This window comes from Protopterus annectens, chromosome 16.part0 (genome assembly GCF_019279795.1).
Source record: "Protopterus annectens isolate FY-2018-M chromosome 16.part0, PAN1.0, whole genome shotgun sequence".
In the NCBI taxonomy this organism is placed as follows: Eukaryota; Metazoa; Chordata; order Ceratodontiformes; family Protopteridae; genus Protopterus; species Protopterus annectens.
Genome location: NC_056750.1, coordinates 493,881,663 through 493,897,880, shown reverse-complemented (window position 1 = coordinate 493,897,880; position 16,218 = coordinate 493,881,663). Strand labels below are relative to the sequence as shown.

Below are 16,218 nucleotides of genomic sequence, written 5' to 3'. Positions count from 1 at the left end.
ATGCAAAACCCCTTTCAAGAACATTTTGACATGAGACTGTATTGGAAAAGGAGGATTCATAGGCAGAAATGTTGAAATGGATGATAAATGAACCTTAATAGAGGAATAAGAAAGGCCATAGTAACTCACACAAATATTGTAAATCCGGAGACAATTAGCCCTGAATGGTTGCTGGTTATGTTACTGGCACAAACTAGACAACCTTTTCAATTTGCTAAGATACAATTTTCTAGTAGTAGTCTTTCTTGCTTCCATTAGTACCTGCTGCATGTCCTCAGTAAACAGGTGCCCAAAAGGAATTAAGACAGTATCATCCAGGCAGTCAACTGAAGATGACTGATGCTGGTGTGTAATAAACACCCCTGCTCAAGAAGGGAGCACCATGGATGCCTGGGCCAAAAGGGAGTCACCATAATGTCCTTGGGGGATTTCGTCTGAATCTTAAGTAGTACTCTGAATATTAGTGGAAAGTGTGGAAGGGCATACAGGAACATTCCTGTCCAAAGAAAAGAAAAGGCATCTGCTTTCCAGACCTCCTTACATGGAGTTCTGGAGCAGAATTTAGATTTTTCAGAAAGGAGGCAAACAGGTCTATTTGAGGAAATCCTCACAGATGGATTACATCTTGGAAGACCCCCCCCCTGAATTAGATTCCATTTGTGAGGGTTTGCTCTCTTCCTGCTTGGCTTGTCTGCTACACAGTTTTACTCTGATGGAATGTAGAATGCATGCAGAGTGAGACTGCTGTGAAGTTAAATCCCAAAGCTAGTCTGCAAAGAGGGTACAACCTGTTTCCCTCTGCTTGCTGATGCATCACGTCTGTGGTATTGTCTGTAACCAGTTGAAACGTTCCCAGGGACCAAAAATGGTTCAGAGAGTTGGGTGCCTTGATTAGGACAACCATCTTCTTAATATTTATGTGCTTGCATCTGTCCTTGGTGTCCCACACCTGCTGCACTTTTATCCCTCCTGAAACTGCTCACCAAGGAAAGGCTGAAGCATCTGTGGTGACTGACTGTTTTGGAGCAGGGAGGGAGAAGGAAACACCTGGATTTAGGAACATCTGTTGTCTCCACAAAAAGATTTCTCTTCTTACATAACCACAGTACTAGGATTTGAAAAGATAAAGGGTGACAATGCTGCGACCAAAGAAGTTTCAGATACCACTGTATCCTTCTCATGTGGAGTTTTGCTAGGGTTATCATCAGAATCATAAATGCTATGAGACCCAAAATCCTCAGGTGTTCCCTTACAGTGACCAAAGCCTGAGGGGAAAACCTTTGAAACAGATCTAAATAGAGATCTATTTTTTTTCCTGTGGAAGAAAGGCTCTTTGAACTGAGGTGTCTAGTTGATATCTATCCCAGGAACATAATCCTGTTTGAGGGAGTCAAGAAAGGCTTTTCAATTTTGTCTTGGAATCCCAGCTTGTGTAAGCAATCTCTCACCCAACAGAGATATTTCTGACACTTTGAAAAAGACTCTGCAAAGATAAGCAAGTCATCTAATTATGGAAAAATATGGATACCCTGTAGTCTGCAATGAGCTGTAACTGGAGCTATACACTTTGTGAACACTTTTGGTGAAATGGATAATAAGGCAGAGAACGAATAATGTGATCCAGCCACACAAAACCTTAAGAAATGTCTGAAGTCTGGAGGAAGAGGGATGAAATGATAAGCATCTTTATGTCCACTGTTACCAGGAAACGTGAAAGAGGAAGAATACGTAACAGGTTGTGAAGTGACATCAATATGAATCTGGAAACTATCACAAACAGGTTTAGGAAAGAAAGACCTAGAAATGGTCCCCAAGCATGTTCTTTCTTTGGCACTAGAAACACCCTTGAATAAAAACCCTTCCTCACCTGGGAAGGAGGAACTGGTTCTATCATTCCTTGCAACAGTATGCGATGAAGAACAGATGGAAACAAAATTGTCTAATCTGGAGGATTAGGAATGACCCCCTGGAAAGGAGGAATTTCCTCCCACTGCCATTAGTAACACTAATGACTGATTTTTAAGAACTCATTTGTTTGAAACAATTTCTTGCAAGAGAGAAAATGGAGATTCAGACTTCCTGGAAGAAAAAAGGGGCTAGGGTGGGAGTGCATCACAAGGTCTCTGAATAATTATTCAGACTTGTTGGACTGTCCTTGATTTTGGGAGGTATGAGACTTCTTTTTGGAACCCCCATGCCATTTCTTCTTAAACGTCCATTTATCCAAATTCTGTTGAGACCATTTATTATATTATTTGTCAAAACTGGATGAGAAGAAAGAAAATCCATTGGACAATTTAAAAAAGGAGGGCTAAAAATCATAGAGATTCCTCAGTTCACCTTGCCTTTTTCATCACACTTTTTGATCACCTCTGCAGCAGACGGGCCATATACTAAATCTCTATCCAAAGGAGAATTTAAAATCTCATTGTTATTACTTGAAAGATTCTGAGAATGTAGCCATGCAAACTTCCTTAGAACAGCACCAGTGGCCATAGTTCTGGAAGAAGCATCAACAGAGTCATACTTATACAGCAAACAGTGAGTGCAATAAAAATAACTAAGTTACTTAAAGCGGATTCTTCCTCACAAGAAGAAACTGCAGATAAAACATTTCTCATACTTTCACAGATTATCAGAACAAACTAACATAGGAGCCTAACGATTAAAAATTCTTAAAATCAAAGTTACAGAAATGTACACTTTTTCCCATAACTATAAATAATTTTCCCATCTGTATCAGAAAGAGTAGGACTGGAATTGAAGTGCTTAGCAACAGTGGGATCAACTAAACCTACAACTGCTGGGTCAGGTTTAGGAATCTCTCTATTTTTACCAGACACTACTTTACAACAAGGATCAACAGCCTGAATTAAACCCTGAACCAGACCCAGTAAACTACTCCTATTGAAAGGAATTTGAGGAACAGAAGATGCATGTTTGGCTAAAAATGGAGCCAACTGCATTACTAATGGCAACAACTGCTTACCCAGGGATGGGCAAACCATTCTGCACAACAGGGACACCTTTTCTTTTCCCTGTCCCAGGACTGAGAAAAGTCTCTCTCTCTTGCCCACTGACGGACTCCAACAGCCGCAGAAGACTTTGCTAGCCCCCCCCCATCCATAGAGGCTGTAGGTGCTACGTCAGAGGGATCCGGCATAAAAGATGAGTGGTCTGACGTACAAAAAATGGCCACAACAGAGTCATCCACCTGCAGCTGAGGCAAACTGCTAGCCTGCTGTGGTAATAAAATATGTTGGCTTAACTTTTTCTTTCTGTGGCTGGAAGAAGGACCAACGGTGGAACCAGTAGTCTGTGCCATGGTCAAGTTGAAAATGGTGCTTCTTAAGGGAAGAGGATCTGGAAATGCTGCTAAAACTACCAGTTCACAAAAGTGACTTTTTTGACCGAAAAAAACATCATAAAAACCACTATGCCAACCCCACCAAATGAACAGAATTTTCTTCACAGAAAATAAATATGTTTTCATCTGGTTAACACTACTTGTAAACTGTGTGGAACGTTGTTCAAAAGTAGGTTATAGTCTTGAGACAGTCCATTAAAACATAATACTCCTAGCTTTAAAATAACTTTTCTGAAGAGGAAAGTAATAAAACATCAATAAAATTGAAATATTTTTTTTTCCCCAAAGTGAACTTGTCTGACCGGGAAAACACTAGCTGACCATCAATCCCTGAAAGCATTACAGGATTGTGCTCTTTGGCAGCTGTAAAGCTCTGAAGGGCTTCATACCCAAACTTGCTTACTTTTGGCACAAGGAAGTTGCAATTAAGCTTTGGAAGCTTGCTGGCTATTATATCCTTGGTAGGATATAACCCATACAGCTAAGGCTGCTGCAGCAGTGATCAATACTCAGTTCAATGGCATTCTTCACATTGTTATTAAATAATAAATTATTACATTTCTCAAATTATTAACTCCTGTAGCTATAGTAAATTTACTATATGGTTTCCAATACATAAACAACCTTTTTGAGAGCAACAATTTATCCTGCATCATACAGCCACTCAAATGTGACTGGTACTGTATATTTTTACCAGATATCTGGTTCCTAAGTCATCTACAATTAACAGAATTCTATTATTACTATTATTTTTGGTCTGATTAACACTAACCTGCATGTGATCATCATCTTTTAGGATCATGGTTGACCCTCCCAAAGCCCTTCTCTTTTCCTTCCTAATTCTCAACTGCTTCACTGTTATTAAAACCCCTTTTACCCCAGCTCCTATCAGCAAAAGGTCTGGATTTCTACACATCTCCTTTAAATTTTGATTTAAATTATTTTCATTCAGAACAAAATTACCTTTAGCGTACATTCTGAATCACCCTTATTAATCTGCTTACAAGTTATTTCATTTAACCCATTGCATATTCACCTGTACTAACAGGGAAAGTTTGGGTCTATCTATTCTTTAATACTTCAGCCACTGGGAATAAATGTGAATTACATATTTCAAAATCAGCTTAAATCCCCATTCCAGCTGTAGATTTTATAACTCCAAAACTACACTGAAGCTTAATTTTCTTACACCTTTTGCAACTTAAGTTCATCACGTCAAAACCAACCAAAGTCATCATCTTCTTTCGGCTGTTCCCATTAGGGGTCGCCACAGCGGATCATCTGTTTCCATTTCTTCCTGTCCTCTGCATCATGCTGTTTCACACCAACCGCCTGCATGTCCTCTCTCACCACATCCATAAACCTTATCTTAGGCCTTCCTCTTTTCCTCTTACCTGGCAGCTCCATCCTTAGCATCCTTTTCCCAATATACCCAGCATCCCTCCTCAGCACATGTCCAAACCAATGCAATCTCGCCTCTCTTGCTTTGTCTCCAAACTGTCCAACCTGAGCTGACCCTCTAATATACTGATTCCTAATCCTGTCCATCCTAGTCACACCCAGTGCAAATCTTAACATCTTTAACTCTGCAACATCCAGCTCTGACTCCTGCCTTTTCGTCAATGCTACCGTCTCCAACCCATATAACATAGCTGGTCTCACTACCTTCTTGTAGACCTTCCCTTTCACTCTTACTGGTACCAGTCTGTCACAAATCACTCCTGACACTCTTCTCCACCCATTCCACCCTGCCTGTACTCTCTTCTTCACCTCTCGTCCACACTCACCATTACTCTGAACTGTTGATCCCAAGTACTTAAACTCATCCGCCTTTACCAACTCTACTCCCTGCATCCTCACCATTCCTCTACCCTCCCTTTCATTTACACACATATATTCTGTTTTAGCCCTGCTGACCTTCATTCCTCTCCTCTCTAAAGCATATCTCCACCTCTCCAGGGTCTCCTCAACCTGGTCCCTACTCTCACTACATATCAGAATGTCATCTGCAAACATCATAGTCCATGGGGCCTCCTGTCTAATCTCATCTGTCAACCTGTCCATCACCACTGTAAATACGAAAGAGCTGATCCTTAATGTAATCCCACCTCCACTTAAACGTATCTGTCTCTCCCACTGCAGTCCTCACCAATGTCACACTACCCTTGTACATATCCTGTACCACTCTTAAATACTTCTCTGTCACTCCCGACTTCCTCGTATAATACCACAACTCCTCTCTAGGCACCCTGTCATATGCTTTCTCTAAGTCCACAAAGACACAATGCAACTCCTTCTGACCTTCTCTATATTTCTCCAACAACCAAAGTATTATTTTATATTTCAACATATCTTACATTTTGATAAGAATCCCTTTCTAAAATATCCAGAAGGTAAAATTTATATACTTCTTCCACCTAAAACCAGCAATCGTAATCAATTAACACACAAAGAAATGAAAATGCATTGTTTTTTCTGTGTCACCATGAGCAGCATCTGCTCATTTGTGTCCACATGTATTTCCTGCCTTTTTAGTGCTGTAAACAAGCCAATAACAAATCATCAAACACACACACCACCCCAACAAAGAATGCTTCTCAAACTGAGTAAAATAACTACACCCAGCCCTTAAAAGGATTCGAGGTGAAGTTAAAACAAAATAACTGCCCAGAAAAGATTCAGAAGTAGCTTTTATAACAGGAGTCTCACACACATCTGCTCATATTCCCTGCCTTTTAAGTGCAGTAAATGAGACATTGACAAGTCACCAAACACAAGTACCCACCCCAACACAGAACACTAATCAAAATGAGCAAAATAACTACATTCAGTCTTTAAAATAACTCAAAGTGAAGTTAAAAGCAAATAACTGCCAAGAAAAGATTCAATGGTAGCTTTTACAACATGATTCTCACACTCCAAATCATGTTCATAGGTGAATACTACGTTAACTGCCCTGATAGGCCATTCTACGTCTAGCCAATAACCCGAGGTCAGAAAAAAAACCTGTACCTTGTGTTTATGAGGTTAAGACTTTAACAATTATTCCAAACTCATCCCCTCCTGGTCAAAAGATGAAAATAAAGCAGAGTAACAACAGTAAAGGCAAGAGTGATTATTCTGCAGCTCTAACTGCATGAGACAGCCTCTACTGTCTAACAGCACACATACAGTACTCGAGAGAAAAATACTCAGTTTCCTCGGAAAAAATGAAAAACAAGCATTTGTCAAAGAATTAAACCACATAAACACTGCTACAAGCAGAAATCCCCAATGAATTACTGAAAACAATGACAGAAATAACAAATTAACATACATATTTCTTTACGTAAACATAAAAAAAAAATAGAAAAAGAATAATAAAATGAGAGAAAGGGTATCTCCAAGTGGGACTTATCTGAGCAATAAGGCAGAAAAATCAGCACTGGATCCTGCGAATAGTCAGACTACTTTCTTTTTGGATGGCAGAAAAAGACTTAACACTCACTTCCTGGGACAGCTAAAGGTTCCCCTCTCAGAATATGTTCAGCCAATCAGCTGTCACAGGAAGTGAGAGAGGGAGGGGAGTCTGAGCTTTCGAAAGCTGGCCAGTACTGGGTTACCTTGAAAGACAACCCAAAATGCCACTGAGGCAGTAGGAATGACGAACATCTAAGATAAAGGACTACTATCTTTATAGTTTAAGTAATGGTAGAATGACACTGATGTGGTGATGGTCAAAATAAAATGACTCCTCAACCTCTGGAACAAGTGACCATAGAAATTAATTTCTACTGAATGTGTTATTATAGTCATCAAAGTAAGGTCTGAACATGCACAAACAGATAACTATAGATGCTCCCCAAATAATTTATTTATTGAATTTGTTAACTAGAGGAGAAGGTTAAATCAGTATTGATCAATTTAAGTCCCAGTCCTTAAGACAGGGAAAATATGCTACAGTTAAGAAAAATACAATAAGACAGAGGCAAAACTGCATTCTTTGATTTATCCTAGAAACAGTTCATTGAATGTCCTTATATTTCACAAAAAGACGTCACAGTTACTGAAGTATTCAATGACCCAGTTTACGAAAGATGGCCGTCACTCACACATTTAATTAAATTGGCTACTAAGCACACATAGCTACAGTTATTTCATGGGTACAGAGATGCAGAATGAAGCAAACAAACATTAAAGGTGATAAAATGGCATATCACTGTATCACATTAGCAGAGAATGGTGCGCCTTCAAGGTTTTAAGATCCTTGGTGGTATAAGCAGTGGTACATGACTAATTCAACTGACCTGTAAACTATACTTCTAGCTTCAACTTAAATACTAAGGAATTATTGAAATTCTTCACAGAGGGCATAGCATGGGAGAAAACACATTTAACATTTTCAAAATCTCACTCTTCATTTTAAGAATGCAAGCAAGACAGAAAAAAAACATACACCAAGGTGACAATGAATGTATGGTGACTGATTCCACTGCTATAAAGACAGATGCTGAGTTTTACTTTAACACAACTTTACAGACAGGGTGCAGAACACAATATACTTGAATTGTGAGAAAAAAAGTATTTCTTGCTGACATATTAAAGAAAGGCCAGTTAGGATACAACTGTAACACCACAGTAAGACTACATGGATATGGCATACTGTGGTAGGGCATTCCTAATTCTGAATATAGTTCAACCAACAACTAAAGTGAATCTGGATAATAAACATCTTGCATAATTAAAAGAAAGCACTTCCCAATATACAGTTGAACTTCAGAGTGTTGGCTGGAAGTTTTCATGTCATCTGAACTCTGATATGTGAAGAATGGTGGTAGTGTGCTAAAATCATGAATATCTTGTGCAAAATACTGTAAGAAAGAAAACACACACATACATAGATACACTTAGCTTCTCCCTGGGGACAAAAAGCAAGACCCCAACTTTAAATGTACCAGAGTTAGTATCACCACATTAAATATCATGTACAAGAGTTGCAAAGTATTACAATGTACACTATATCCAGCAGTGAACACAGCCTGTATAACTGCAACTCTAAAATAGTGTGGAAATCTAAGATTACCTTTTTCCAGATTAACAATAATGAGTGAATAATTGTGATAAAATACATAACTGAAATGACAATGCCAAAAATTTCTCAACATTAGAGCAAAGTCTGAAACCCTCAAGATGGAACCTAAGAAAGTGGTCTCATCAACAAGCATTTGTAGCACAATCATTTCCAAAGAAACAAGAAGTCACTAACTGGCCATAATCCATGGCTACATACATACTGGGATGATTTCTGAATCATAGAAAAGTTGAGCAAGAACTTTAACAATGTTTGAAAGGTAAGCAAAGATAGCAAATGCTCTCCCTAGAAGTGCGATTTGGTGGAAGGGTTCACAGAAAATGGTACAGACAGCATCTGAAGATTTTGTTCAAGCATTATTTAGACAAATACTTAAAAAGATATCTAGATTATTTAAATTATTTCTTACTCAGTGAAACACAGCTGTATTCATCTGTCTCAATTTATGTAAAAATATACTCTGTGAATGAAAAGGGTTCTTGCAATCCAGCTACAATAAAATGAAAACAAAGGAAAATAAACTGCAAATATGTTTGATAGGTGCAACCTGACCATCTTCTAGGCCGGCTTATGTTTCATTTCGTGAGACAGAACATGACTAAATAGGGGAAGAATACATGGCACAATAAACCTTGTTTACAGTTACAGTATGGGCATCAGAAATGGGTATAATGAACACTGTCTTTCATCTGATACTGTTGAAAACAAATATCAATGAGTCTAACAAATATTACTTCTATAAGCAAGAAACTTTCAAATATTCCATACAGCCCTAAAAAAGACAGGTTTGTAAATGCTTTTGAATGCATTCATAAAACAAGATCACAATGGAAAATCATGCACAATGACATGATAGCAAACCATATATATCTAATACTATGCAGGCAGGATAACTACAAGAACATTAATACTCACTTGGACTTTTTTCTTCCACAAGGTCACAAGTGCACAGTAAGTCAGAATCAAGAGAAATAGGTTTCTGTTTAATCCAAAACTTGGTGCTGGCCTTCTGACTAGTGACAGGATCTATCTCAACTTTCTCTCCAGAAATACCTGTAAAACCACAGGAAAAAAATGAATGAGAAAAACAAGGCTGTGCATTCAACAAATGACACACAATCATTTAAAAATGGGAAAATTACTCTATCTTTGGGTTTCATCCTTGGGGCTGTAGTGCAAGTCAGGCGATAAAGAAACACAAAACAAAGTAGCTACATAGCTGTATGTCAGGTAAGTACATTAATATGCTTGAGTGAACATAAAACAGCACAAGTACAAAAAGTATCTTTTTATGTAACTGTTCACATGCACATCAGTTACATCGGTGCTGATCACAGATGCAGTCTGGTAATAACCACCACCTAACTATGGTCAAATGGGGTACAGTTTTTTTGTTTTTTACATGGCTAGGTCTGTAAAGGCCCTAGGGCCATTAGCCTAGTAACTTCCTATGAACCCTAGTTTAATCTAAGGAGAATATAGATCACATACAAAATCAAAACTGTACCAAGTTATACAGAGAGAGAAGTGGAGTTGCTGTGTGTAGTTAACCTCAAAGAAATGAAAGTTACACACGTTCCATAACGACAGATCCACAGAGGTACCTTAGCTGGCACAGATAGCCATACAATGTAACAAGTATTCCCCATGGTTACAGTAAGCCAGAAAGAAGGCAGGCAAATAAATATACTTATTTCACTTGGATTCAGTAGCAACTTTAGGCATAGATGACTTGGTCCTTGAGTAACTATGTCAAAGCGAAAGGGCAAAAAGGAGGCTCAACACAAAGAATGTAGAATTCCAAAACAGCTACTGAGAAGACAGCTTTCCAAATAACATATTCTGCAGTAGTAACTGTCTCAAAGGGAACAGTACAGTTTTGTACCTACCATAAATGTAGATGTTCGAGGATTCCATTGCTGCAGTCCTTACTATTGGGGTATAGTCCGCGTCCAGTCGGCCCGAATACCGGAGTATATTAGACTGACGCCAGTACCAGGGTACTAATGACCGACGTCATATCCTCAGTCTTTTCTTGCCCCAGATGTCAGAAGACCCTAAAAAGACAAGTCCCAAAATACCTGCACCAAAAACATGTACAATATATACAAGAATATATACAAAATATAAGCATGTAAACTCACCTACACAACCACCCCTAAACACAGAGGGAAGGAGGGAGGGAATTGGACTGCAGCAATGGAATCCTCGAACATCTACATTTATGGTAGGTACAAAACTGTACTATGTTCTTCGTTTCCATTGCTGCAGTCCTTACTATTGGGTAGAATCCCAAAGCAGAGGTAAGGGAGGCTGGCAAATCATAAAGAAGTAGGAGCTGACAACATGCCTTGCAAAACAGCTGTGGCAAAACCAGCCCTAGACTTAGAGTAGATAGGAAGGTGATAATGCTTAGAGAAAGTATGCACTGAACTCCAAGTAGCTGCTTCCAAAATATCCTTAGTTGCCACCCCTTAGAAATGCTGTTGAAGTGGCAGTAGCCCTAGTGGAATGAGGCCTAATCCCAGCTGGAATCTCCTTGCCATGATGGGAATAACAAAATGCAATGCAAAAGCCAATCCACCTAGAAATAGTTTGTTTTGACACAGGCTTGCCCTGTGAACTCAAAGCAAAAGAAACAAACAACTGCTGAGACTGCCTAAAATCCTTAGTCCTGCTTAAATAATAACGCAATTGCCTGTGTACATCTAAAGTGTGCAAAATCTTTCCCTTTATTTTGAGGGTCTGCATAAAACGTAGGCAAATGAATAGTTTGGTTTAAAGCCACACTAGAAACCACCTTAGGCATAAAGGAAGGATTAGTACGTAATGATACCCTATCCTTATGGAAAATCAAAAGGGCTCTACTGCCATAAGGGCCTGCAACTCAGACACCCTTCTTGCAGAGGTAATAGCCAACAGAAAAGCAGTCTTCCATGACAAGTATTTCAATTCAGCAGTAGCTGCAGGCTCAAAAGGTTGTAGAGTAAGTTTTTCCACACAAAATTGAGATCCCAAGCAGGAGTAGGAGCTCAGGGGTCTTATATTCTTTGCCCTCTAAGAAACTGCTTGAACAAAGGATGCGAAAACAAAGGTGGGTCACAATCATAGTGAGCTGAAATTGCTGCAGCATGAATCTTAATGGAAGAGAAGGACAAACCTTTGTCCAATAACTCAGTAAGATATTGAAGAGCCACACTCAAATTAGGCTCAGAAATCTCCAAATTCTTTGCTGTACTCCAAAATAAAAATCTCTTCCATTTTTACACTCTCCTTGTACTAGGTCTTCTAGCTTCCATAATCACATTTAAAACTTGTTGAGGAAGTTGAGACCTGCTGTGTTTCAACACAGAATATGCCAGGCTGTTAGATGAAGAGAGTGAAGCTTGACATTGAGCAGATGACCGTCCTTCTGAGATAACAGATGAGGAATCAGAGGTAAAGGCCATGGAGGCTTCTTTACCAGACTCCGTAGTAGTGGGTACCAGTGTTGCGGAGGCCAATCTGGAGCTATCAAAATCATCCTTGGCCTGTCTTGTCTGACCTTTAATAGTACCTTTGGAAGAAGAGGCAGAGGTGGAAAGGCATACACATGAAGGTTTTTCCAACTGAAAGACAGAGCATCCACTTTCCAAGCTGTGTGATGAAACCCCTTTGTGCAATACTTTGGCAGCTGGTGGTTTAGTGGAGAAGCTTAACAGATCTATGTCTGGAGTTCCCCATGACACTGTCAATTTCTGAAATACATGAAGATCCAGTTTCCACTCGTGGGGATCCATGATTTGTCTGCTTAACACATCTGCTAAGGAGTTCTGTGCTCCTGGCAGAAACCTTGCCTGAAGAGTTAGTTGCAAGCTTAGCGCAGTCTCCCATAAAATCATTGCTTGCCTGCATAGAGGATAAGAATGTGTTCCCCCTTGCTTGTTGATGTACCACATGACAGTTGTGTTGTCTGTTAGAATCAACACCTGCCCTGGAAGAAGTAACTCCTTGAAAGCCATTAATGCAAATTGGACTGCTAACATCTCCTTCATGTTGATATGTAGATGCTGTAGTCTGACAGGCCACTTGTCTTGTATCCACTTTCCATTTAGATGAGCTCCCCAAGCAATGTCCGAGGCATCTGTTAAAATCTGACTTGCCTCTGGCCGGGTCACAGAGAGTCCCTTGTTTAGGTGACATTCCTGAGCCCACCACAAGAATTCTTTTTGAAGGCAAGGTATTATTTGAATGACAGTGTCCAAATCCTGGCAGTGCTGTGTCCATACATTTTTGAGATACCATTGTAGCTTCCTCATATGCAGTTTGGCATTGGGAAGCACCAGAATACAAGATGCCATGAACCCTAATGCTTGAAGGACTGTCCTTGCAGTCAGCACGGACTGATGAGATAGTTGATGGAAGTAAAGTGACAGACTCTTTTGTTTGTCCGGGGTAAAAAGGCCATCTGGGCTGTATTCAGTCTCACACCCAGAAAGCACATGTCTTGAGAGGGTACTAGACTGGACTTTATTTCGTTCACAGAATACCCTAGGCATCTTAGCACTGCTATAACATATTCCAGATGCTGTAGAAGGTCTTCCTTTTCTTGAGCCAGAATCAGGCAGTCGTCCAAGTAAGGATAGATTTGAATTCCTTGAAGCCTGAAGTAAGCTATCACTGATGCCAGAACCTTTGTGAATACTCTGGGCGCAGTAGATAAGCCAAAGGGCAATGCAGAGAACTGATAATGAGAATTTCCAGCTCGAAACCGCAGATACTTCCTGCAACTTAGCCTTATAGGCACATGAAGGTAAGCTTCCTTGAGATCTAAAGTTACCATCCAGTGATCTTTGCCCAGCAGAGGTAAAAGCTGTTGTAACGTCAACATCTTGAACTTGGGAATGTCCAGAAAAGTGTTGAGGAGAGATAAATCCAAAATTGGTCTCCACGTGTTCCCCTTCTTTGGTACTAGGAACAGGCGAGAATAAAATCCTAGGCCCCTTTCTGATACAGGGACTGGCTGAATGGCCCCATCTGGAGTAACTGAGAAACTTGCTTGTGAGCCTCCTTTCTTTGTGGAGGAGGAACGTCTGGCATGCCTTTGAAAGGGGCATTGTATGGAAATAAAATCTGTAACCGTGGTGAATGATATCCAACACCCATTTGTCTTGAGTAATTAAATCCCAATTTTCTTTGAAAAGAGACAGTCTTCCTCCCAAAGGAGCTGCCAGACGAATCTACTGGCAGCTGAAAAGACAGGTCATTGGGTCTGTTTACGAAAGGACTGACCCTCTGAGCAGGTGAACTCCCTGTTCTAGGCCTAAAAGAACCTTGAGCACGCCTAGACCTACCCCTAGACTGGGAATCATAAGCAGGATATGTCCACCCCTTAGCAGGCCAATTTCTACTAAACTTGGTGGCTGCACCTGCAAAAATCTTTAACAGTTTGCATAGACTTAGCTTTGTCCTCCATTTTCTTTAAAACTGCTTCCACAGGCGCATCCAAACAACACATCAGACTGTAAAGGAGCATCCAAAATCCTTGTCTTAACATGCTCAGCTAAATTCTGATCCTTCAACCAGGCATGCCTGCGAAGAACAGAACTAGTAGCAGCCACCCTCGAGGAGGCCTGTACAGCATCAAAACCACATTGCAAAGAATGCTTACCCACTTGCTCAGACACATGAACCAAGTCCAGCAACTCTTTACACTCAATACCTTCCGCCAAAGCATCCACCTTAGATTTTAATTGTGAAAGGAGATAATTTTGATATTTTAGCATGTGAAACTGACAATTCAAACTCTCATGGCTAGAGTGGAAGAAGTATACACTTTCTTTCCCCACCTATCCAAGGCCCTTGCCTCTTTATCAGTGGGAACAGGATTTTTAACCACAGAAGCCTTAACACCTTTAGGCCCTTGAGAAATAGTTTCTGGGTCCGCCCTAGGACTCTTAAACAAATACTTATGAGCTTGGGCACCCTATAATACCTATCAGGCTTAACAGGAGCAGGAGGCAAAGAGTCAGGATTCAGGGAAGCCTCTGCAAAACATCTTCCACCACATTCAACACAGGAGGAATAGCTAAGGGCCTATGCTGGGGCAAAAACAAGAATTCCCTAAGCCTTTTCCTGAATCAGAGTAATCCTGGCCTTCCCATTTAAAGTGCTCCCTCATGGAATGCAGAGTCTCTGAAATGAGAAATCCTCAGGAGGAGAAGCTGTTGGAGTGGAATCATCCACATCAGAATCAGAATAAGTAGGATACTCCTGCAAGTCTTCAGAAGACTCTGAAGCCTCTGAACACAGTTCAAAACTATCAAACTCGGTTCCACCCTAGGCCTCTTATCAGGCGGGGCATAGAACCTCTAATCATAGTAATCAAATCTTCTGCCATTTTAAGCATATGTTTCTTAGGTACAGAACCCGAAATGCTAGGAGAAGCCCCCACTGAAGCTGAACTAGGCCTACCTCTCAAAGAAGTTTTGGCAACAGAAGGAGAGGCTCTGACTACCTTGGGAAGAGCAGTTACCTGAGAAGCCCCTCAGCCTGGCCTACCTCCTGAGAAGGCACATCCTGTAACAGTAAAGTTTCTGCCTGAGACTCCATAGAAACTCCTGGCAAAACCTCTGGCTCCACTGAGTTTTCTAAAGAACCGACGTCCGGGACTGCCGGTTCATCAACCCTAGGCTTCACTGTTTTGTCCTTGCGCTTCTTGGCCGGAGCATCCGGCATTTTATAATTGCAACGCTTCCCAAACACTAACCTGGCACAGTCTAACCTCCTCTTAATAGGTTTGTTAAACCTAGCACAAGAGCGGCAACCAACAACGCCGTGCTCAGGCCCTAAACAAGGTATACACAAGGTATGGTAATCCCTATGAGGTATCTGTTTCACAAGAAATACAGTTATTCACTTTTTCTGACATCGGTAAAATACTGAGGCAAGAAAACCAAAATGTTCCCAACGGGTACTTAGCCAACTCTGTTTCGGTCTGAAACCGAAATATTTCAGAACGCCAACCTGCACTCGCAAAACTCTGCATCGGACCATGCGGCAAAAAAGACTGAGGATATGACGTCGGTCATGCGCATTAGTACCCTGACGTACTGACGTCAGTCTAATGCGCCCTGACCGACGTCAGCCTTATACTCTGGTATTCGGGCCGACTGGACGCGGACTATACCCCAATAGTAAGGACTGCAGCAATGGAAAACGAAGAACATCTACAAATCCCAAGAAGGTGCTGGATTTCTCAGTGGAGATCTCAACGAGAAAGTCACCTTTAAGAAACCTTTGCACATGTTCACGGAAACTGAGGAGGAGAACATTGTGTCCATGGTGAAAGACAGAGAAGACAAGTGAACTTTAACAAGTATCTTAAACCAGTGCCAATAATAATTCCTGCTAAACAGTCAAGTATTGCAGGAATAGGATGAGGAAAAATAATCTAGGCTCTTAGATGTAGCTCACGCACACAAATATGTCCATTTATTCCTGTAAGGTTTTCTTGTACTGGGCTTCTCTGAAAAGAGTACATTAACTGCTCAATCTGAAAAGCAGGGTTACTGGCAACTACTGGAAGTGGAGAAGCCAAGTGGCAAGCAACAGGGAGTAAATGTCACTCATGGTCAGACTTGCCCAACAGACAGAACAGCAGATTCTTTACTGATCTCAGTAATATTGTTTCTCAAACCGATGAGGTATGCATGAGATTCTTCATTAGAAATGGGAGGAAAGCAGAGAGGACTCCAGCTGGGCATTTGTGGACTACAGCATCCCTTGGAGGTCTCCTTAG

General features: G+C 40.6%; 1 protein-coding gene across 1 annotated transcript in view; it reads right to left on the bottom strand.

The window, feature by feature from the left end:
* Positions 1-16,218, bottom strand: part of MAPKAP1 (MAPK associated protein 1) — a gene marked incomplete in the record, with an annotated part of 2,444,893 nt that overhangs the window by 356,967 nt on the left and 2,071,708 nt on the right. Inside the window, 1 exon segment of the mRNA XM_044057947.1 lies at positions 9,354-9,491. Within this exon segment, the coding sequence (XP_043913882.1) occupies positions 9,354-9,491 (138 nt within the window).